The sequence below is a fragment of the Dendrobates tinctorius genome, unplaced genomic scaffold (assembly GCF_039654945.1).
Source record: "Dendrobates tinctorius isolate UK_male_01 unplaced genomic scaffold, ASM3965494v1 ptg000014l, whole genome shotgun sequence".
NCBI classification, from domain to species: Eukaryota; Metazoa; Chordata; class Amphibia; order Anura; family Dendrobatidae; genus Dendrobates; species Dendrobates tinctorius.
Window position 1 is genome coordinate 9611749 of NW_027361682.1, and position 13120 is coordinate 9624868.

Consider the following 13120-nt stretch of genomic DNA (forward strand, 5'->3'; position numbering starts at 1 on the left):
GTCCTCAGATATAATGGAGGGGGCTCTATCTCTGTCAGTGTCCTCAGATATAATGGAGGAGGCTCTATCTCTGTCAGTGTCCTCAGATATAATGGAGGAGGCTCTATCTCTGTCAGTGTCCTCAGATATAATGGAGGAGGCTCTATCTCTGTCAGTGACCTCAGATATAATGGAGGAGGCTCTATCTCTGTCAGTGTCCTCAGATATAATGGAGGAGGCTCTATCTCTGTCAGTGACCTCAGATATAATGGAGAAGGCTCTATCTCTGTCAGTGTCCTCATATATAATGGAGGAGGCTCTATCTCTGTCAGTGTCCTCAGATATAATGGAGGAGGCTCTATCCCTGTCAGTGACCTCAGATATAATGGAGGAGGCTCTGTCCTGTCAGTGACCTCAGATATAATGGAGGAGGCTCTATCTCTGTCAGTGACCTCATATATAATGGAGGAGGCTCTATCTCTGTCAATGAGTTCAGATATAATGGAGGAGGCTCTATCTCTGTCAGTGACCTCAGATATAATGGAGGAGGCTCTATCTCTGTCAGTGTCCTCAGATATAATGGAGGAGGCTCTATCTCTGTCAGTGACCTCAGATATAATGGAGGAGGCTCTATCTCTGTCAGTGACCTCAGATATAATGGAGGAGGCTCTATCTCTGTCAGTGTCCTCAGATATAATGGAGGAGGCTCTATCTCTGTCAGTGACCTCAGATATAATGGAGGAGGCACTATCTCTGTCAGTGACCTCAGATATAATGGAGGAGGCACTATCTCTGTCAGTGACCTCAGATATAATGGAGGAGGCTCTATCTCTGTCAGTGTCCTCAGATATAATAGAGGAGGCTCTATCTCTGTCAGTGACCTCAGATATAATGGAGAAGGCTCTATCTCTGTCAGTGTCCTCAGATATAATGGAGGAGGCTCTATCTCTGTCAGTGCCCTCAGATATAATGGAGGAGGCTCTATCTCTGTCAGTGCCCTCAGATATAATGGAGGAGGCTCTATCTCTGTCAGTGCCCTCAGATATAATGGAGGAGGCTCTATCTCTGTCAGTGACCTCAGATATAATGGAGGAAGCTCTATCTCTGGCAGATACCTCACATATAATGGAAGGGGCTCTGTCTCTGTCAGTGACCTCAGATATAATAGAGGAGGTGCCGTGCTATCTCTCTAAGTCTATGTTCACATGTCCAGTAATGATCTGTTAGAACAGATCCATCAGAAATCCATTAGGAAAACAATTGTTCTGTTAGTTATTCACTAGTTATTTTCTACCGGATCCATTATTTTAACATTGAAGTCAATGGGCAATCAATCCGTTAACACAGCATCCTTTGTCTTCTATTTCTAACGGATCCAGATTTAAAAACAATATGGTCTTATGATGTGTTGTAAGTACTGTAACTTTTTTTTTATTTTGAGAGTTGTGTGAGGGGTTATTTTGGGGGTGACAAGGTGTGCTTTTATTCATATGACTTTGGGATTTATGTCCCTTTTTTATTCAATATATTCTGAGGACATTGGACCAAAAATCATCCTTTTTGGCTTTTACAGGGTAGGATAAATAGCATATTCATTACATCATCTAGGTTATTACAGACACAACAATATAAAATATCTGGATTAAATAAGAATACAAGTTCCAGAATTACAGTAAATCCATATAATTAGTGACTCACTATAGATTGCTGAACAAGGAGAAAACAGAGTCAAATATGCTAAAAAAAAAAGTATAAAGAGTTTATTCATGTCGAAAAAAATTACTAAGAAATATAAAATTTTCCCTATTATGGGTACAATGTGATTAACCCCTTTCCGACATTTGACGTAAATGTACTCTTGGGCTTGATGTCACCTGACAATACAAAAGTGACATCAACCCCACAAATATGAACACCATATATTAAAGACAGCAATGCCCACCATGCGCAAAGTAAGCGGATCATGTGCAGATGGTACCCAGGGTCTGGAGGAGAGGAGACTGTCCTCCAGGCCCTGGGTACCATAATCCTGTAAAAAATAGAATTAAAAAAAAAAAATAGTGATATACTCACCCTCCGGCGGCCCCCAATATCCTTCCCGCCTCTCACCATGCTCCCGGCTTCTTCCGGTCCCAGTAATGCTTTGCGAGAATGACCGCGATGACGTCTCGCGAGCGTGACGTCATCTCATGTTCTTCGCGCAAAGCATTACTGGGACTGGAAGATGCCGGGAGCACCGCAGAGCAGATCGGGGGCCGTCGGAAGATGACAATAACAATATTTTTTATTTTTTTATTATTTTAGCATCCTACCCATCACATTCCAAGCTATGCTAATCGCTTGGAATGCACAAACATTCCGCAAGCGAAAAACGCTTGCAAAATGCTTGTTTTCCGCTGGAAAACGCATGCAAATTCGCATGCGTTTTACCCTTGGCGGGAGTACGGAAATGTTGCGGAGATTTCCGCAGCATTTCTGCAACGTGGGTACATGGCCTTACTGTAGCGCTTCTTCCACTGTGCAGATGCGTGTCACATGGATGACATCAATGTGTGTTCATATGTGAGATAAAAAAGGAGGGTACATGCAATGACAAAAGTAATTACCCATGATCCTGCCAAGACCACTGCTACATTCCCCCAGGGGCGTTGCTACCGCTTATTTCCCATGAATAATATATTGTATACTTCTTTGTAATTTTCTTGCAACATGAATAACATTTTTATACTTTAGCATATTTGCCTCTGTTTTCTCCTTGTTCAGCAATATAAAATATCTATAGATTCTTATTTTATAGCCGATCCTCACAGATTATTCTCGTAGATGCCATTGTCAATAGCGAGTGCCACATCTAGATGCTTGACATAGAGAGGGGACATCCTCTCATCTTCATCGCCACCCCATGCCCAGAAGTGACCGTGGGCTGCAATAGTTATCATGACAACCTAAGGCCTAACATAAACCTCTAGGTCTTCTAGCTATGGGTGGCGATAGAAAATGGCATCTAAGAGATTAAACTTGCAGAATTGGTTCTAGTATCAAACCCAGCATTTGAAGCAGGATACCAGCTGTATCTAACAGCTCCTAAGCCAGCACAACTCGATCATTGATTACTTTAATAAACTGCAGTACTGTGTACGATCCCTGCCTGTGTTCTATCATATTAGACCATGCTTTAGCATGTAATGGACTTTCACACAAGGCGGACCTAAAGACCATTGTTCAATCTACAGGTACCATAGTAACCTTGCAGCACCCTACAATCTTGTATTGGGGTAACCCATCCCTCTGTCAATCATCTGAGATTGAATTCTTCATGACTTTCTATAGGTTCATCTTCTTCCTATTCAGGTCCCTACAATATCGGATCCTCTCAGTGGCCATCTTCTACACAAGAGAATTTTCCTTTTTGACCTGTCAAGGATGAATATGAACAGGGACAAGATGGCAGAAAGTATATTAAACCTCACCCTAGAGATTCTTTTCCAGCTTACTGGAGAGGTGAGAGATTCTGATGACGTCACATTACATCGTTCTTATCTGTGGGAATAACAGATGGACAGAACTGGAGAGGTGAGGACTCTGGAAATGTCTGTAGTGAGGTTTATTAATGTGTCTCTCCATAACCAGGATTACACAGTAGTGAAGAAGACGTGTAGTGAGCGCTGTCAGGCCCGTGTATCTAAGGAATGGGCTAGACCCCTGAGCCCAATTGTGGGACCTCCACTTCATCCCCTGATATATGAGGACATCAATGACCAGAAGATCTTGGAACTCACATACAAGATGATTGAGCTGCTGACTGGAGAGGTGACACTGCTGGGAATGCTGGGACATTATACATTAATGCTATGAAGGCATTGGGGGGGTTGACTGTTTCTTTGTATGTGTCAGGTTCCTATAAGGTGTCAGGATGTCACCATCTATTTCTCCTTGGAGGAGTGGGAGTATTTAGAAGGACACAAAGATCTGTACAAGGACATCATAATGGAGGCTCCCCAGCCCCTCACATCACCAGGTAATAGACAGGACTAAATACACACGGCCTATAATTATCTGTATGTAAAGAATGAATAAAGTACCTGTATGTGTTTCTTACAGTTCTGTCCAGTGATTGTACAACACCAGACAGATGTCCTAGTCCCCTTTTTCTAGAATGTTTAGAAGAAAATCCCAATGTTCCTCAGGATGATCAGCTAGATGGAGAGAAGGTATAATTATACTTCACCCTATGATGTTTAGAAGACTGTGAAGGTCTTGTGTTGAGTCTTGTTTTATCTACCAGAATTATTGATTGGGCAATTTATTAGAGACATCCAACAGTTAAGCAAGTTACAGCTGATTGCAATGCTGATGAGTGACCAATTAAGGCATCCAAATGCATAATACATATATAAATATATATTTGAACAGAGGCAACATTTTTCTAATTTTGGTTCTAGACATTACCACAATGAATTTTAAACAAAACAATTCAGATGCAGTTGAAGTTCAGACTTTCAGCTTTCATTTGAGGGTATCCACATTAAAATTGGATGACGGGTTTAGGGGTTTCAGCTCCTTAACATGTGCCACCCTGTTTTTAAAGGGACCAAAAGTAATTGGACAGATTAAATCATTGTAAATAAAATGTTCATTTCTAGTACTTGGTTGAAAACCCTTTGTTGGCAATGACTGCCTGAAGTCTTGAACTCATGGACATCACCAGGCGCTGTGTTTCCTCCTTTTTGATGCTCTGCCAGGCCTTCACTGCGGTGGTTTTCAGTTGCTGTTTGTTTGTGGGCCTTTCTGTCTGAAGTTTAGTCTTTAACAAGTGAAATGCATGCTCAATTGGGTTGAGATCAGGTGACTGACTTGGCCATTCAAGAATATTCCACTTCTTTGCTTTAATAAACTCCTGGGCTGCTTTGGATTTATGTTTTGGGTCATTGTCCATCTGTAGTATGAAATGACGACCAATCAGTTTGGCTGCATTTGGCTGGATCTGAGCCCACAATATGGCTCTGAATACCTCAGAATTCATTCGGCTGCTTCTGTCCTGTGTCACATCATCAATAAACACTAGTGACCCAGTGCCACTGGCAGCCATGCATGCCCAAGCCATCACACTGCCTCTGCCGTGTTTTACAGATGATGTGGTATGCTTTGACACATGAGCTGTACTACGCCTTCGCCATACATTTCTCTTTCCATCATTCTGGTAGAGGTTGATCTTGGTTTCATCTGTCCAAAGAATGTTCTTCTGGAACTGTGGTGGCTTTTTTAGATGTTTTTTAGCAAAGTCCAGTCTAGCCTTTTTATTTTTGATGCTTATGAGTGGCTTGCACCGTGCAGTGAACCCTCTGTATTTACTTTCATTCAGTCTTCTCTTTATGGCAGATTTGGATATTGATACGCCTACCTCCTGGAGAGTGTTGTTCACTTGGTTGGCTGTTTCTCTTCACCTTGGAGATTATTCTGCGATCATCCACCACTGTTGTCTTCCGTGGGCGCCCAGGTCTTTTTGCATTGATGAGTTCACCAGTGCTTTCTTTTTTCCTTTTTCAGGATGTACCAAACTGTAGATTTTGCCACTCCTAATGTTGTAGCAATTTCTCGGATGGGTTTTTTCTGTTTTTGCAGCTTAAGGATGGCTTGTTTCACCTGCATGGAGAGCTCCTTTGACCGCATGTTTCCTTCACAGCAAAACCTTCCGAATGCAAGCACCACACCTCAAATCAACTCCAGACCTTTTATCTGCTTAATTGACAATGACATAACGAAGGGATTGCCCACACCTGTCCAAGAAATAGCCTTGGAGTCAATTGTCCAATTACTTTTGGTCCCTTTAAAAACAGGGTGGCTCATGTTAAGAAACTGAAACTCCTAAACCCTTCATCCAATTTTAATGTGGATACCCTCAAATGAAAGCTGAAAGTCTGAACTTCAACTGCATCTGAATTGTTTTGTTTAAAATTCATTGTGGTAATGTCTAGAACCAAAATTAGAAAAATGTTGTCTCTGGCCAAATATATATAGATCTAACGGTATGTCATTCTTTTTCTTTAGCATTGATGGGCTATAATGCCGGACAACCATTGCCAATGCTGTCTAAAAGGAATAATTAATCAAAACTTGGATCTCTGAGCATTGTAATATCATTACCTGGTCAAATTAATACAGATAAGAGCATCAGGAGATGGCTTAAAGATCATGAATCCATTATCCCTTACTGCCAGGCTGGGGGAGGTGAACTGAAGTGTGGAGAATGTTTTATTCCCACACCCTGGCTCCTGTGATACCTGTGTGGATGTTTTGGACACCTGGGCCTACCTAAACATTGTGACCAGTCAACTTCATCACTTTTTGGCAGCTTATCTGGTAGAAGGAAAAAGGACCATATCACAACAGTCAATAGTCATTGATTAGTTATAGAAACATGACAGCAAGGTTTTTCTTGCTTTCCTTTAGAGTCCCTAAATCTTAGTCCTGCAGAGCATTTTTAGGAGGAGGTTGAATCATTTTTTTCAGAACAAGTCTGTACCGTCTTTTAAGTCTTTAAATTTGTGGCAACTGTGAAAAGTTATTTTGTCAACATGGGCCTATGTTCCTGTAGAATGATGTCAACACCTGGTAGAATCTATGACATGACAAATTGTTGCAGTTCTGAAGGTTAAAGAAGGTCTGATGTACTATTAAATTGGTATCTCCCGTGGCAAAATGACCCGCAGCAAGAGAAATAGCGGGTAGGAGGGAGTGATACATGCGGAACCTCAAGGTGGTGCACGTGCATCATGTGGGGAAGTGGCTACCAGACTGGATCATTATGCCCATAGAGTGCAGAATTCTACTCCCAAAAGCCACAGGTAAGCAGTATCCATGTAGACCCCCTAAACATGTCCCCAACAGGTTCTTGATTTACAGCTCTTGCACAAGAGGAGGATGATGGATCCCCTGAGAGGGACTCTACTTCATAGGTGCCTCCTGGGGTCAGAAGATCCCCCAGGAGAAATGAGTGCTCCTGTAAGAGTATCCTTGGGAGAGTCTCCCTCTTTTATGGACTTCTCAATGCAGTCATTATGTGCAATTCCACTCTTTCTACACTAAAAGGCAAGGTGGATTTCATTCGGGAAATTATTTCCATAATTTGTCGTGATGTTCAAAAGGCGGTGGAGCGTAACGCGGCTGTTGAGGGTCAAGTAAGCTAATTGGAAGTTGCTATGCCTTTTCTCCACAGAGACATTCAAAGTCATACTCAAGCAGTGGCGGCTCTGATGGCTAAGGTCTATGTCTTGGAAAACTAACTGAGACATAATAGTATAAGGCTGGTTGGGGGTACCTGAAAAGTTGGAAGGGCGAGATCCTGATGATTTCTTTGAAAAGTGGCTCCTGGCTCCTTTGACAAAGAGGCAAGAGAGAGCTCATAGGTTCCCTACAAGACCTGGGCCAGTGGTCCAACCTCACCAACCTTTACTGATTAAAGTTATCTACTACAAGGATAGGGACCTAATACTAAAGACAGCATGGGAGAATCACGATATTAGGCTTGGAGCGCAGGGGTCTTACACTTTCCGTATTTCTCAAAGGAGTTCCAGCGTAAAAGATTGGTGTCTCTAATAAAGTGGCCGTTAAGTGTATATTTTATACTTGGTGGAAATGACGGGATTAAAACTAAATATAGACATTAGATGTCATCTAGATCTTCTCACAATTTTCTTGTTATGGAGACTGCAGGTCAGACTTAAGATCCAACAGGTTGGATTTATACAGAAGACCTGCCGCTACTGCTGTCATGTAATTTATAGTTGTCATGCAAATTAATGATCTTGTTAGGGCTTCGAAAATTATTTTATGTGACTTCTAAATCTGTGTGCGACTTTTACATTATTTCTTTCAGGATAAAGATCTGATCCACATAGGTACTATAGAGACATTTGTGATGGGTGATGAGTGGTGTAAAGAGGAGATCCTTACAGATGACCCCACAGGTGAGTAGTGACCACTAAATGCATTGAAGTCATAGATTTTACTCCAGTCACTAGAGGCTACAATTACTGAATTTTTGGGATATGTTGTATGTCACAGGGTTTTTTCATGGGAATATAATCTGATAAGGAATCCGCATAAAAAAAAACTTGCTTTCTATTAATATCAATTTTGTTGCACAGTTTCAATGGGCAAAATTGACACACACCTTTTGGAACAAATAGAACAAATGCAACTGAGATCACTTTTCATTTGGTTTTGACCATACAAACAAGTGACTTCGGCAGCCAATCTCTGACTGTAGCGAAGTGGCTTGTTGGTCTCTATTAGGGAGAGTAATTGGTTGCAGCTATCACTTGTTTATCGAGCTGGAGGTATAAAACCAGCAGGTTATCCAGGCAATGTTAGAAATATGCAGGTGTGATAGGGGTATTAATGAAAATAACATTATGGCTGGTCCATACAATCAGGGCACCTTTCGTGTCTACCTCTTTCCTCATAGATTGTAAGCTTGCGAGCAGGGCCCTCATTCCTCTTGGTATCTGTTATGATCTATGTGATTATTGTTATGTTGTAATGTCTATCGTCTGTACAAGTCCCCTCTGAAATGGAAAGTGCTGCGGAATATGTCGGCGCTATAGAAATAAAATGTATTATTATTATATTATTATTATGAAAATAGACGCATACAACGATTTAAATGTTCCACAGATTCCAAGATATTTTCTCTGGATTTTAGGTTCTCTTAACACCCATAATTTGGTCTTGAATTGGAACCAATTCTTTTTTGAGCTTTGTTTTTATGGCGTTCATTGTGCGTTAAAAATGACCTGGAAATATGATTGTCCACATAAGACTGGAGTCACATTAGTATATAGCATCCAATGCGAGAACATCGGATGCAATATGCTAATAACAGTGGTCTCAAACTATGCTGGTATTATGAGCCGAGAGTCAGAGCACTATGCTTTGATGCTAGAAAATTGCAGCACAGGTGCGGAGGTGACAGAGAAAGTAATTTCTCCATCTCCTCCATTGCAGTAATTGTACTCCAGTCCGATGTTTCACACACAGCCATAAACTTGTATGGGCTGGTGCGATTAGGGTCTTAGATGCAATCACAGCATGCAGCGATTGTTTTCTCATGCCAATTTTACATGAGAAAATAATTGCTGATCTGAGCTGCCCCATAGAATAACACTGGTCTGAGTGGTTAGTAAAGGAAAAGATTTCTCAGGTACTCCAATGAGGTTGGTAAAAAAGATTGTTCCTTTATTCAGACATAATGTGGAACAATCTTTCACCAATCTCATTGGAGTGCCTGAGAAATCCTTTCCTTTTCTAACCGTTCACGGCTGAGTTCACCAGCAGGATCGGCACCCACCTGGTTTCATTACTTCCAGTCTCAGCATACAGCTTTCAACGCTACGGTAAAGCTCCTTGACCCTCTCTTCTGCAACTGGCCTGAGTGCTATGCAATGTTTTATTGCTTAGCACTCGGCTGCGTTATACGCTCGTGTGAGCTAGCCTAAAGTCCTATCCTAACTTGCCCTAACATGTTGATCCAGAGAAAGGCAAAAAAAAAACCCCATGTGGCAAACAGTAAGCTCCACATTGGGGAAAAAAATTCCTTCCCGACTCCACATACGGCAATCAGACTAGCTCCCTGGATCAACGCAATATTAAGGAATCTAGTGTATATACCCTGTAATATTATACTTTTCATGTTAGAGAGGGCAATACACGGTATAAAGAAATGGGGTATGTAAACTTTTGGTCAGGGTCATTTGGATGTTTTGGGTTGTCATTATGATTTAAAAAGAGAAAACAGTAGTTTGGCAATAAATGGCTTCACCCAACCACTAACCATGAGTGGAGAAAAAGTTTTGGTGTTATCATTCTTATTCTCTGAAAAAAGGCCAAGAAAGCAAAAATTCTGGGTATGTAAACTTTTGAGCACAACTGTATAAGCGGGCAGCGGCCAAAGTGTTAAGCAAGGGGAAAGTGGAGTGATATTAACTTTTTTATATACCGTATGTTTTATTTTTTAAATGTTCTCTTTCAAAACCTATAGGGACTGCTTTGATCACTTATACTATACACCACAGTACCTACAGCTTATCTTCATGGGATGAATAAGATGACAGTGATGGGGGTCTTCAGCTGACCCTTGGCTGTCGCAGTACCATATCAGTCCCTCGCAATCGCATTGTGGGGGTAATGGAATCCCATGCACGGGATGGCATCCACAGCTGTTAAGAGACAGATGCCACATATATCAGATAGTTGCATGTGGAGGGAGGTCAGCTCCTGAGGACCCATTTCCAGGATGTGAATACAAAGTCATTTTGTGGCAGACGTTAAGCGAAATGATCTATTAAAGAACCAGGGACTGGCACCATAGCTTGCCAAACATATATTAGTGATTGAAAATAATATTTGCAACAACTTTTAACACTTACAAAAAAAGGAGTCCACATATACTCTTTTATATCCACTCCTACTAATAAAAAGAACCATGCATGTCATAATCCAACTATACACTTGATGTAAAGTTTAGATTATTTGTACATGCTCATAATGCTCCTCCCATGTGTCCTGCTCAGTACTAGGCTGCATTTATCTGTTAGGGAGTGCATGAGACTGACACCACCGAATATCAATCACTTCCAGGCTTTTTATGATTCTCTACGGAATATTTAACTAGAAAACAATGATAAAAATAGTAAGAACACATCATAATCTATTGCTTGCTTTGATGACTACAGTTTCTGTACCTGTCTTACTCAGTTGGTAAATTAATTTTACTACAATTTGCATACAATTGTTAAAATAATATAATATTATAAAGCAATGCTATTGAAAAATAATAAAATCAGTTTTATTCTTGGCAGATGACTGTACCAGGAGCACAGAGGGATTCCTGATGTATTCTGACTATACAGCGGATTATAGCACCATACCAGACACATATGAAGAGCATGTCACTATCCCAAATATATCTCCAGCCCCTAGCACCAAAACGCCATCATCTGATCCATTTCAACAGATCATATCTTATGATTCCTCACAAATTATTATGCAAAATGAAGATAAAAGAAGTGATGCTGAACATCAAAAATCTTACGTGATGGAAAATCGATTTTTATGTTCAGAATGTGGGAAATGTTTTACCGAGAAATTCTATCTTGAGTCACATCAGAGAATTCATGCAGGGAAGAAACCATTTTCATGTTCAGAATGTGGGAAATGTTTTAGCCATAAATCGGGTTTATTCAGACATCACAGAATTCATACAGGGGAGAAGCCATTTTTATGTTCGGAATGTGGAAAATGTTTTAGCGTTAAATCAAAACTTGTTACACATCAAAGAATTCACACAGGGGAGAAGCCATATTCATGTTCAGAATGTGGAAAATCATGTTCTCAAAAATCTGATCTTGCTAAACATGAGAGAATTCACACAGGGGAAAAGCCATTTTCATGTTCAGAATGCGGGAAATGTTTTAATCAGACATCAGATCTTGTTAAACATCTGCGAACTCACACAGGGGAAAAGCCATATTCATGTTTAGTATGTGGAAAATGTTTTTACCGGACATCAGATCTTGCTAGACATCGGAGAATTCACACAAGGCAAAGGCCATATTCATATTCAGAAAGCGGAAATCATTTTAACCAAAATTCGAATCCTGTTAGACGCCAGAGAAATCACACAGAGAAGAAGCCACTCTCATGTGCAGAATGTGGGAAATGTTATTCTAAGAACTCTGATTTTATTAGACATCAGAGAATTCACACAGGGGAGAAGCCATTTTCATGTCCAGACTGTGGGAAATGTTTTAATCAGAAATCCGCTTTAGCAAGGCATCAGAGAATGCACACTGAAGAGATGCCATTTTCATGTAAATTATGTGGAAAGTGTTTTCTCCACAACTCATCTCTAATTGGACATCAAAGAGCTCACAAAGGAAAACCATTTTCATGTTCTGAATGTGGTAAACGTTTTACCTACAAATCACATTTTCTAAAACATCAGAAAAATCATGTAGGGAAGTAACCATTTTCTTTTATTTTTTTTTGTACAATTTATCAATAAGATGAATAGTTACAGTGCAAGTCACATCATACAAGAGGTAATGAAAGCAGTGCTTTAAAGCACTAAATGATGATCATTCCTAGTGCTAAATTATTCATAACTCAACGCAATTAAATATCTGTTATTGTAAGCTAGAGTAATAGAATCCAACATAATGATATATTGAAGCTGCCCTTGAAGTATTGGACATTCTTTGGCCTTCAGAGCTGCAGCATTGATTTGTCATATAGATTCCGCTAAATGTTCAAAACGTGTAGGGATATTGGCTCTGGTGGACAGGGTACCTTCTTGCATTCATTGCAAAAATTGGATCATTGCCTACTGGAATCTTTTTGTTGGCCTTAGACACCAATGGCATCAGAACTTATCTACTGTATATAGTTTAGTATAGTTTATTTGTGCTAAGGAATGATGAGTTGTTTGTTTGGACATTAGAGTTAGAGTCTTGTATTTAGTGGCAAATTCCTTCACTATGGAACACCTGTTCATCAGAATAATTCTTAATATCCTCCTCTCTCCTTTCTTAATCATTTACATGCAAAGGATCCCATTTTACTGGATATTTTTTCCTTGATCACATCATTGTTGTGTTCTCTTCAGTTGCCAAGAAAATTTCACAACATTGTCAGTTTAGTCTGGCACCATTGACCATGCCTCATTCAAAGGCGATCAAATAACTACTTTGTCCTCTCTAATGTGAGTTTACACAAAATGTGATCCATGTAGATATTGCTTTCATGCTGCACTGTCTAATTTCTGTACGGGAAATCTCCAGTTGTACAAAGATGTCTGACATAAAGTTGCCATTCTGTGTACAGTTGTGGCCAAAAGTATTGACACCCCTGCAATTCTGTCAGATAATACTCAGTTTCTTCTTGAAAATGATTGCAAACACAAATTCTTTGGTATTATCTTCATTTAATTTGTCTTAAATGAAAAAACACAAAAAGAATTGTCCTAAAGCCATATTGGATATAATTCCACACCAAACATAAAAGAGGGTGGACAAAAGTATTGGCACTGTTCAAAAAATCATGTGATGCTTCTCTAATTTGTGTAATTAACAGCACCTGTAAC

The 13120-nt window shown here is 40.2% G+C and overlaps 1 protein-coding gene across 1 annotated transcript in view; it reads left to right on the forward strand.

Moving 5' to 3' along the window:
* LOC141071100 (uncharacterized) overlaps nucleotides 1-12892 on the forward strand; it is a 28951-nt gene extending 16059 nt beyond the window's left edge. Inside the window, exons 2-7 of the mRNA XM_073559599.1 lie at nucleotides 3331-3480; nucleotides 3610-3789; nucleotides 3874-3997; nucleotides 4081-4190; nucleotides 7856-7946; nucleotides 10839-12892. Coding sequence (XP_073415700.1) covers nucleotides 3403-3480; nucleotides 3610-3789; nucleotides 3874-3997; nucleotides 4081-4190; nucleotides 7856-7946; nucleotides 10839-12004 — 1749 coding nt within the window. The 5' untranslated portion in view covers nucleotides 3331-3402 and the 3' untranslated portion in view covers nucleotides 12005-12892. The remainder of the gene's footprint in view (nucleotides 1-3330; nucleotides 3481-3609; nucleotides 3790-3873; nucleotides 3998-4080; nucleotides 4191-7855; nucleotides 7947-10838) is intronic.
* The last annotated feature ends 228 nt before the right edge of the window (nucleotides 12893-13120 follow it).